At 43.8% G+C, this 10,934-nt stretch overlaps 1 protein-coding gene across 1 annotated transcript in view; it reads right to left on the bottom strand.

Annotated features, from left to right (window-relative positions):
• MYBPC1 (myosin binding protein C1) overlaps positions 1 to 8,991 on the bottom strand; it is a 79,258-nt gene extending 70,267 nt beyond the window's left edge. Inside the window, exons 1-4 of the mRNA XM_065888148.1 lie at positions 8,907 to 8,991; positions 7,696 to 7,749; positions 5,320 to 5,361; positions 2,426 to 2,467 (exon numbers count right to left, since the gene is read on the bottom strand). Of these exons, the coding sequence (XP_065744220.1) occupies positions 2,426 to 2,467; positions 5,320 to 5,361; positions 7,696 to 7,749; positions 8,907 to 8,991 (223 nt within the window). The remainder of the gene's footprint in view (positions 1 to 2,425; positions 2,468 to 5,319; positions 5,362 to 7,695; positions 7,750 to 8,906) is intronic.
• Between the last annotated feature and the right edge of the window lie 1,943 nt (positions 8,992 to 10,934).

A 10,934-nucleotide genomic window follows, 5' to 3' on the forward strand; every position in this document is an offset into this window, starting at 1 on the left:
GAAATGAAAATCTATCTAGATTACCACTGTCTGTATGATGAGCAGCTAAGCCAGCATGGAAATTCAACTGACCATTCATTCTACAGGTATTTATTAGGAGATCACCATATGCAGCTCTCTGCCAGCTGCTGGAAGAAATGAAATAAGGAGCCCAAAGAGTGTTAAGGCACAGTGCCTGACCCTCACAAAGCTTATAACGTGTTAGGAAAAGGTGTGAAACATTAATATGGGATTAAGTGAAGGGAAGGGTGATTTCATGACAGAAGCGATCAGTCCAAGAAAAAGCAGGAGGAAGAAAGGGAAGTGAAAGTGCGTTAGGATGGTCAGGGGAAAGATGCACAAAGGAGTGACACTTGACTTGAATGGTTCTGTAAATTTCTTTTTTCTTTCTTTCTTCTTCTTTTTTCCTTTAATACATTAATTTTCTTTCAAAAAAAAACACAATTAGATAGACTGAGGGTTGGGGGAGGGTGGAGGACAGGGATTCTAGTGTAAGCTGGAGGGCAGCTCTGTTGCACCTGTCAATCTTGTTTATGCTGATGCAAGAATTCTTTCTCAACCAGGGCTATTCATAATAGCAATGATTACTGTGTCTACTTTTCACTTGGGTATTTTCTTTGAAACTTCCCTGTCCTTGATGAAAGTAAGTAATGGTTGAAGGGGATTGTATATTTAGAAATAACTTCCACCACCTACCTTCTTTATTTAGGGATGTCACTTTCTATCCTAAATTGATTTGCTTTCTAGGCATCTAGAGCAAATACATACATGGCAGTTTATGTACCTGGGCACATGACTGCATGTGGCCATGACCTTGTTTCACTTCTGCAAATGTCAGGAAAAAAATGCTACTAATTTCAGGATGACTTTCTTGGTCATCTGACCTTGCTCTTTCATCATATCGTGTTCTGTGTAAGGAAAAGGGTTTTTGTTGATTGGTAGACTGGTTGGTTGGTTGATTTTAACTTACAAAAAGCCATTTTCGCATTTAAGCATACAAATATAATATGATTTTCAGATTAAGGGTCAGGCGCAGGCTTTGTTTAAACTTTTGACAGTTTGCCTTCTGGGATTACATCATCTGCTCTGTTTGGTTGAGCCTTACAGCCTGGTCCAAGCGCCTTTCCAAATTTGGAAACAGAGGTGTATGCCATCAGCCTTGTAAAGAAGAATGTTGTAATGACTTCAGCCAGGATGTCCAAACCTCCTTGAACCCATCTCATGGAAGGAGTTCTAGGAGTTTGCACTGTTTGCATTCCATATGCAAATAACCTTCAGACTGTGGCCCATGTGGCCAGGATTAGCATTCATGTTACTATTCACGGAGCCACTGAAGGTCAAGGACAGAGTAAGTATACTAACACTATGTGTTCATTTATGAGAGCTGTAAATTCAAGTTAGCTGAGGAAAAGTGGTCCAATGTACTGAAAAAAAAAAGTATTTTACTAATATATAGAAGACAAAAATACCATAGGAATTAGTTAATGAAATATGACATAGTAAGAACAAAGAGATACTTAACGCTTTTGAGTGGTGTCCAGAAAAAAAGAGAAAGGTCTTATTGTAGTCAAGAAATAATGGGTTATTCCAGAATCTAAACTATGTTACTCAGTGCACAAATAAAAAATAAATTTTTTAAATGATGATACAAACATACAAAGCAAAACTGTCAGGTCTACCTCTGTGAAAACTTTCTTCTATAGAAGACTACTGCTCCTTTACTTAAGACAAATGGTCAGTAGTGACAATGACTTCCTCCATGGAGAGACAAAGGAATTAGTATTTCATGGATCCATGAAAAAGTATATGATAAAGGTTATTCATTTTCTAAAACTGGACTACCTCCATATAAAGTGAAAATAGAATAACAGGACAGAACCAAATGTTTCCAATTCAATACGGAATAACGTGATGTTTGCTTAAATTATATTGTCCCTCTATATAAATCATTATATAAATCTCCATGAACACAAATGTTACAAAATGAGATGCTAGTTTTCAAAATTACTAGTGAAACCTGGAACCGTTTACACAGTAACATGAAAACATTAAATTAAAAAAAATCTGGGTAATTAAGATAATTTTCCAAATTGGTGTAATCCCAAGAAGACCAGACACATCTTTTCCTTCACATGCACATGGGAACTTGGAAACTACAAATAAATTTGTTGGCATCTCAACAACTGCTTGTGATATTTTTATCATTGTTGTTTTTCTTTTAAAAATGTAATGAAAACTGATCAAAGCACCATTCGTCATTATGCTGATTGGGTTATGCAGATAAGATGCAAAGGAAGACCTCTAATACACACTGATTGAAGATAATGCAGAGGAATTCTATGGGGCCTCCATGGCAATCATTACTGAGCTCTTTCTGCTTCTAACTTTGGTGAATTCAGCCTCACTTTCCCTCCCTCCAACTCACCTTTTGCTGGTGAAGTTCCGGCCTGCTTCTCTTTATTTGGTTCTGTGTGGAAAGTACAAACACATTTTTAAAAGTATCTTAAAGAAAGCATTTCATTGTGTGATGAGCAACAGGGTGGAGGTGGGGAGAGAGGAAATTAATAACGGAACAGAGCACAAATGATGCTATATGCTCCTTTATTATGCTACACGTGAATTACAAATTGGGGAATTATAATGTAGAGTCACGTTAAACTTAATAAAAGTAGTTAACAAATCTGATCATTTTGGGGAAAAGTATACATGGAAACACGTAACAGATTTTGTTAAAATAGCTTAGCTATGCTGGGAACATATTATAACATGCTGGTATGGAAATAGTATAAAATATAGATCACTTCATTTTAGATCCCAACAAGGGACTTCTTTTTTTTAACTCATTCTTTTTTTTTCATTTATTTATTTATTTATTTTTGGCTGCGTTGGGTCTTCATTGCTGCACATGGGCTTTTCTCTAGTTGCGGTGAGCGGGGGCTACTTTTCTTTGGGTGCGCAGGCTTCTCATTGCGGTGGCTTCTCTTGTTGCGGTGCGTGGGCTTTAGGTGCACGGGCTTCAGTAGTTGTGGCTCAGTAGCTCTAGAGCGCAGGCTCAGCAGTTGTGGCGCACGGGCTTAGTTGCTCCGCAGCATGTGGGATCTTCCCGGACCGGGGCTCGAACCCGTGTGCCCTGCATTGGCAGGCAGATTCTTAACCGCTGTGCCACCAGGGAAACCCTAACATCTGAATCTTAATGAACTAATATGGATAATTTTAGCAGACTTTGGAAGAAGACTTGTTTTAGGAACAGGAGGTCAGTATTGTATAATGAATATGAAACGTGGCGTAACAAGGGAAACTTTATAGTGGCCCAATGATAGCTGCTGATCTGAAGAGCAGAAGGGAAAGGTTATGTCAGTAATGGCCTGCAGGGTCTCAGTGACCTCAGTGCTGGCAAAAAATAAATCTGTATGTGCAAGGAGAAAACACACCAAAGAAGTTCCTAAGAAGAATGTCACACATCTTACATGGGTTTGAAAGAAAACTAAACTGGAACTTGTCCCTGTTTGAACGAACATGGCACTGAGCCTGTTTCATTTATTTTAACACACAGCAGTACTCTTCTTTACTATGGAAGGATTTTGAGTGTGTGAATCTAGTATTCTTAGCTGGACGGAGGGGATTCCTCTGAGCAGTTAGATTTCTCAAACTGCCCTCCCGAAAATAATCTCTAAAGCAGAAGAGCGTCATATCCTTTTATGAATTTCCAGGCAAAAATACCAGCAACTGAAGCCTTATTCAATTCCTGCTTTCACCCAGGCTGGACTGATCTATGGTGACCTCCTAGCCCTTGGCTTCACACCACATTGTCAATTCAACTAACCTGCATTAAGTCACATACCGCCTTGTGAGGTTCTTACGGTGGTGTCTGATGTTTCAATATTGTGTTTGTATCTTACTTAATTGTTCTCTGGGCTGTATTTCATTTCCTACTTGGCTGTAAGCAAACTGAATACAGGGAAATATTTCCTACTTAGAATTCCTCGACTACATCTGGTAGAGTACGTTTGCATCTAGCTATCAATAAGTATCTGATAGGTAGCTCTGTATCCTTCTGAAGGGTTAGAGTAGAGGTGTAGACATGGTAAATATCCTGTGAATAATACCTGAATGGATGCCAGTTTCTCATCTTGTTTAGGAGGAAGAGTGACGAGAGAGGGCACTTTGGTGCCTTCGTGGGAAAATGCATGTAATTTTGGTTGCCCCCACCCGGGGGGCTGAGCAGACAAATGATTCTGGAGATTCCACTTGGGCTTGCCATTCTTTTTTTAAATTTCTGGCTGCATTGGGTCTTCATTGCTGCATGCAGGCTTTCTCTAGTTGCGGCGGGCAGGGGCTGCTCTTCGTTGCGGTGCGTGGGCTTCTCATTGCGGTGGCTTCTCTTGTTGTGGAGCACAGGCTCTAGGCATGCAGGCTTCAGTAGGTGCATCACACGGGCTCAGTAGTTGCGGCACATGGACCCTAGAGCACGTGGGCTTCAGTATTTGTGGCACGCGGGCTCAGTAGTTGTGGCATGCGGGCTCAGTAGTTGTGGCGCACGGGTTTAGTTGCTCCGCGGCATGTGGGATCTTCCTGGACCAGGGCTCAAACCCGTGTCCCCTGCATTGGCAGGCAGATTCTTAACCACTGCACCACCAGGGAAGTCCTGGGCTTGCCATTCTTCTAATCCTGTTCTCTTCCTTAGGTGTTGGTGGATATAAAAGCAGGCTTTACCTGTCGTGTTGCTGGGCACTACCTCTACCTGCCAAGGAGTTCACTGGAACTCTTTATTGCTTGCTTTTCTTTTGCCCCCTGCTGGACAACAGGGTACAAGGACTGGAGAAGTTATCGCTGATGTTCAGCCTTGGAGGCCACCAAACCTTCCTGGAAACTCCCCTAGGAGTTTCTGGAGGTGCTTGATGGTGACATAGTTCAAGTAAGGAAAGGGCCGCTCATCTTCCAGGACTGAGGTAGGATCACCCCACTCTCACAAGAAAGATGTGGGCTTTGTTTGCCTTTAGTTATGTGTGAAAAATCACCGTGAATCCTTCAGCCCCTTGGAGACTCAGCCTCCACAATGCTAAAGCATGGGCGTAACAACAACTTTGGCATAACTTCAAAGGTCTTATAAGTATATGACGTGCCATCCAAGTCAGATTAACATAAGAAAGTTATATAAACACAAGGTATGGTTATTATTACAAACCTATAAGAACTGTGGTCATCCAACTTCTCCATGGGAGTTGGGTTAAAGTTCACAGCCTCAATGGAGGCCAACTCATGCTGGGATGGATGTTCTGTATTTGCGGCCCAAACATATAAGGCCATGTTTTTACTCACCTTCCCGGGGTGGAGCTGGTGCTGGGGCCAGCACTTCATTTTCTGGAAATGTAAAGAGTAATGGAAGTGTTAGTCTCATTTATACTGAGAAAAGATTTTTTCCACAGCCCCAGGCTCTGTTCATCTCCAGGCAGCCATCTTCTCTGCACTGACGAGAAGAAAAGCATCAACTCAAGACACACTGCCTTTTGGTGTATGGTGTGAGGTGAGGATCTAAATGTGGTTTGAAGATATGTGGACTTCCAGGAGGGGCAGAGTTTAGTGACGGACAGAACGCAGGTAAAATGGGCGTGCAGACGTCTTTCCACTTAGTTATCCCCTCCGGCAGCAGGCAGGGCATTTAATGGCATTGAGCCTGTTTCCCTTCTCTGGAAAAATGGACACAACACCTATCTCATATGCATAGGGCTGCTGTGAGGACGAAATGAGACACAGTGAGTACCAAGCACGTCCCCTAGAGCCTAAGGTGCTCTGTAAATGAGACCCCACTTTCCCCAGAGTGCAAGGACAGGACAGCATCTCTGACACCATTCTGCCCTCATGAGACATACTTTCTAAATGACGATGAGACCAAAGTCCTCTGGCTTTGCAGCGTTTCCTTTTATTACAAAGGCAAATCACTGTTCAGAACCACTATGCTGTTCTGTGAAACAGAATCAACCCCCTTCACAGTCACAGTCATTTCTGGAAGTTTGTATGCCTGGAGCAGATTTTCACCTACACTTATGCAAAGGTTTCAGAGCTCTGGTTTTGAGGTTTTTATCCTAGGCTTTGGATATCCAGGATTATAGAGCAGTCTGGTGGTAAAGTCTGTCAAAGAAACTTCTTTTAAAGAATATACTATGTCCAAGTAGCTAAAGGCATATCCTATGACCAACGGGCATAGAATTTCCCCTGCTGAATCCCCATGGATGCCCAGAACAGGGACTTAGTGATGGGTATGTGAGCCAGCTGCTACTACTCCAGGGCAGGAAGAGGCAGTTATTCAAGGTGATCTTTTTGTGTGTGTGTGGTACGCGGGCCTCTCACTGTTGTGGCCTCTCCCGCCGCGGAGCACAGGCTCTGGGCGCGCAGCCTCAGCGGCCATGGCTCACGGGCCCAGCCGCTCCGCGGCATGTGGGATCTTCCCGGACCGGAGCACGAATCTGTGTCCCCTGCATCGGCAGGTGGACTCTCAACCACTGCGCCACCAGGGAAGCCCTGAAGGTGATCTTTTTAAAAATATTTTGTTTGATAAGTAAATATCAAAGAAAAGTTTTTGTAGTATAGACACACTGTGGGATCCCAGGAGTTTTATCTTTGTCCAGATCTAGGATTTTCCACATTTTTTCCACAAGTGACTCTTTCCAAGCAAAGAGGACAATACCTCACAACAAGTAGTTTGGCCTGAGAGTGATCACTGCGCAGGCCAAGTGCCCCGCTTTAGTCTAGGCAGGCTGGGAGGAGACAGAAGGAGTAGCCTGCACTGCAGTAGCGATCAGGGGAGGAGTGATGCAGGGCTGCCAGGAAACAGCAATGTCTTCTTTCATCACTAATTTTTTGTGCTGGGTACAAATTCCAATTTATTGTTTAAAAATACATGATCACCGTATTTTCACTCAGATGATCATAAACAAGTATTTACGATTTACTAATGGGGGGGGGGAATCTAACCAAAGGAGAAAAGACGTATCACCTAACAGACAGGCAGAAGATAATGTGGTCAGTGTGATGTGGTTTGAAGATACGGTGATAGCACAAGTGTCCCGGAGATGGCACACCAGAAACTTTCGTTTCTTTGCCACGTCATGAAAGGATCTTTCCTGCCAGTGTCAACCAGGAGACGAAACCCTCTGTCAAAGCATTTTATTTTCAGAGATTTGAGTGCAGCAATGGAGATCTCATATTGACCTCTTGGCTTTGGGTGAGCTGGGACTACACACAGGTATCAGAATACCGCGAGCAAGGAGCCTATTTCTTTGACACTCTATCTTTTGGACTTGGCCATTGTCATCCAATGTCCATGGACATCTTCCTGGTTCCCTTTAAGACAAGTTTCTCTGCCTTCCAGTCTCTTTTCCCACAGCTGCAGGTGTACTTATGCCACCACTGTGTTTCATCCTGTTATTCTACCCAAGAGGGTCCCTGTTACCTACTAGGTTAGGTCCACACTCTCCAGGTTAAGGGTCAAAGCCATTGTTGACAGGCACCTCCTGCCTCTCCCTCTTCTTAGTGACCCCAGTGGCTCCTGTTCTAGCGTTGGTTTCTCTGTTCACCTTCTGACCTTCCTGCCACTGAGAAGAGTGGTGATCTTCTCCCCAGCAGACCTTCTGTTTTTTCCTCTACATGTGATTGTGTCCGACAGATCTAGGTTCAAATCCTGACACTACACCTTACGAGTTGTGTAATTGGGAACAACTCCTTGATCTCTGTCAATCTTGGTGTCCTTGTCTGTGAAATAAGGATAACAAGATAAACGACCTCTTAGGGTGCTAATCCTATGTAAAATGCATAGCACAGTTCCTGGCATGTAGGATAGAGCTCTATAATTTACAGCAATAACTATTACCATTATTAGTCTTTGGCAATCTTGGTCTGTCTTCTTGACATTTCTCTTAAGACTCTCAGAGCTGATTATTCCATTCTGTTCCCGTGCTTTATCCTGGAGGCATTCTGGGCCACCTCACGATACACTATTTATTTCCTAATTATTTTAAAAGTATTTTCCAGTTGTCTCCATATATTTGTATTTCTTGTCCCTCCCAACTAAACAAAAACACAGATCTTTCATTCCTTTCCTGTCCCCCTGGTACTTCCTCTAACTGCTGAAACCATATTAAATGGGAAATGAATTGACAGAAAAGAATTACGAAGGGTTTCTTTGGTGTCTGTGTGTGAGCTATCAAATTGGCTATTCTTCCCCAGCATCTTTGGAAACAAAGGCTCATTTTGTAAGGGAAGCTGAGGTTGCTTAAAATCCTGTTTTGGAAAAAAAGGCCAAGGGTGAATTCTAATCAAATGAATAAAAGAGAACCTCGCTGGACACTGAAACTGTAAAGTGCCCTGAATGTGAATTCTTCATTTCCATGGTGTCTATAGCCCTAGTGTTCTATGTAACAAATCAGACCAAAATGAGAATTTAAAGGGCTTAGTTCCACTTCCAACGAATCCACAGAACATCCATCATTAACAGCCAACTGTATCAGATAGTCAGAACTACAGAAACATGATAGGGTATTAATGCTGCTACATTTCTAGGAGAGCTGCGACAAATACAAGTAGGCAAATGCCTGCCTGCCTGCCTGGTGAAGAGGCAGAGCCACAACTTTTCCTTCTTAAAATCATAGAATCGCCATTATTTGACAGCCAGTGAAGGAATAAATAAATAACCAGCATGTATGGGCACCCACGGCATGCACGACCTAGTGTATATTAGTTCTTAAAATCCTTACAATGCTATGCAGTCAGTACTATCACCGTCCCCACTTTGCAGATGGGAACTGAGGCCCTGTGGGGTCCCACCGCCCATGAAGGGTGGAACCAGGTCGGCTAGAGTCAGCACCTGGCCTCTGCAGGTTGGGGCTGCATTTCCCTTCTCAGCTGCTCACGCTTGTGGAGGCAGAAGTGGGCTGACGGGCTTTTCAGAGATTTTCCTGCATTTTTCCCTGCTGAATCGATCGGTCTGATTGTCATGGCCACTGAGTCTCATTTGGATGTTGCCCTATGGAATGGGGAGTGGAATATGCCTCAATTTCCTCATCTATGTCATAGAAATAATAGCAAAGCCTATCTCAAGGTCTGTTGGCAGGAATGAAGGAGTTCCTGCAGGGGCAGGGGATGTGGTAAACATCATATGTGCTTCCTCTCTCTTTTCATGGTTCTCATCATTATGATCACGATTTTACTGTGACATAACCTGGGAGAATGACACTCAAGTCTTTCCTCACATGCTACCTGCCGGGATTTGCCTTATTTCTAGGTCTGTGGGTTGCATCATGCTAGAACATGTTTGGAATTGGGGTCGGGGCTGAGGAAGCATCTGGGAAATGAACAGAGGAGGGAGGCCCCTCACTCTCCTACTGTAAAATGGTAATAGTTATTATTTTGATGAGTTCTACATGCATTATAGAGTTTATGCAACATAAATACATTGATCAATCAATCAGTCCTGGTGGGACAGAAAGGATAAGAAGATGAACTCTCAAGAGGCTTCAAGGCAGCTGAGCCAAAGAATTCCAGCTGTTCTAAATCTGGAGAGAGACGGGGGACCAGGTGTGGTGAAGGCCAAGCAGCACATGACTTAGACTGAAAATGAACCACTGTGGGTAAGTCTCAGGGCCTTGAGCTATTCCCCACTTTGGCCTTAAAATCACTGTTCACGCATGTCTCTCACTCATGTTTGTCTCTGACAGGCTCTGTCATGCCCAGCTTTGCCCACGCCTCTAAGAATCATCTGCATGTCCCCCAAATCCATGAGCTGCCTCTATAACAATCATTCATTCACAACAATTTCCAGTGTACCCCACTGAATAGGGACTGTAGAAGAAGCACCATGCAACCAGAATTCATCGAGCCTCATTTTGAATTTAACAAGGGTGGGGTTTATAAAGTTGGTTAAGATGAGATGCTTGTGTTTAAGAATCTCACAGGTAGGGACTTCCCTGGTGGTCCAGTGGCTAAGGTTCCGGGCTCTCAAGGAAGAGGGCTGGGGTTCCATCCCTGGTCAGGGAGCTGGATCTCACATGCTGCAACTAAGAGTCCACACGCGACACCAAAGATCCTGCATGCCACAACTGAGACCCGGTGCGGCCAAATAAATAAATATTAAAAAAAAAAAAAAAGAATCTCAGGTAAATTAACTGCCTTTTTCTATCAGTTTAGTTACCAAGCCAGGTGGTTTTCTCTCTCAAAACATTTGAGACTCAGCACCTCCACAGCCCCTCTTGTGCTTCTGAAACTGCTATGGGGAGACGAATCATCTAGGGATTTGGTCCAGTGCAGGTTCCGACTCTGGGGGTCTGCGGCGGGCTTCCAGATTCTGCATTTTTAACAGACTCCCTGGTGATGCTGATGCTGGGGGTCCACGACCCACACTTTGAATGAGAATGCTCAGACTGAGCCTTCCATGTCATCAAATCCTCTCCCATTCCAAATATGACACCGTTCACAGTACTTGGGAACTTCTCTTCTCTCTTTGATCACAAGCTTCTTGAGGACAAGGCCTGTCTCCTCCTCCTTTTCAAATTCTGCACAGCAGGTGCTCTGTAAATATAGTTGACTGGCAGGCCGTTCCTACCCGCACGAAAGCCCCTTCTGCCCACTGCCAAGAAATCAAGAACCGTCCCCTGGCACTCCGAGGGCAGCTTTTTTCGTCTGCCTTCCCCACAGGGAATACTATGTCTCCCATTCGTGACCCTCCTGCTGGCTGACCGCTCCCAGGCACTCACCCAACCCCATCATTTAGATTTCTTCTTATTGTCAGCACGCCTTCTATTTGGGGGGAGCAATTAGGACTGGAGTTTTGGCCCTCAAAACACCACTTGCCTTTCTAAGCATTCTCCTTTTTCAAAATCTGGGCTTGATGTCTTAGCAAAAACCCTCAGCCAACCATGCCAACTCCACTGTCACCTAGTTTC

This window comes from Phocoena phocoena, chromosome 11 (assembly GCF_963924675.1).
Source record: "Phocoena phocoena chromosome 11, mPhoPho1.1, whole genome shotgun sequence".
Lineage (NCBI taxonomy): Eukaryota > Metazoa > Chordata > Mammalia > Artiodactyla > Phocoenidae > Phocoena > Phocoena phocoena.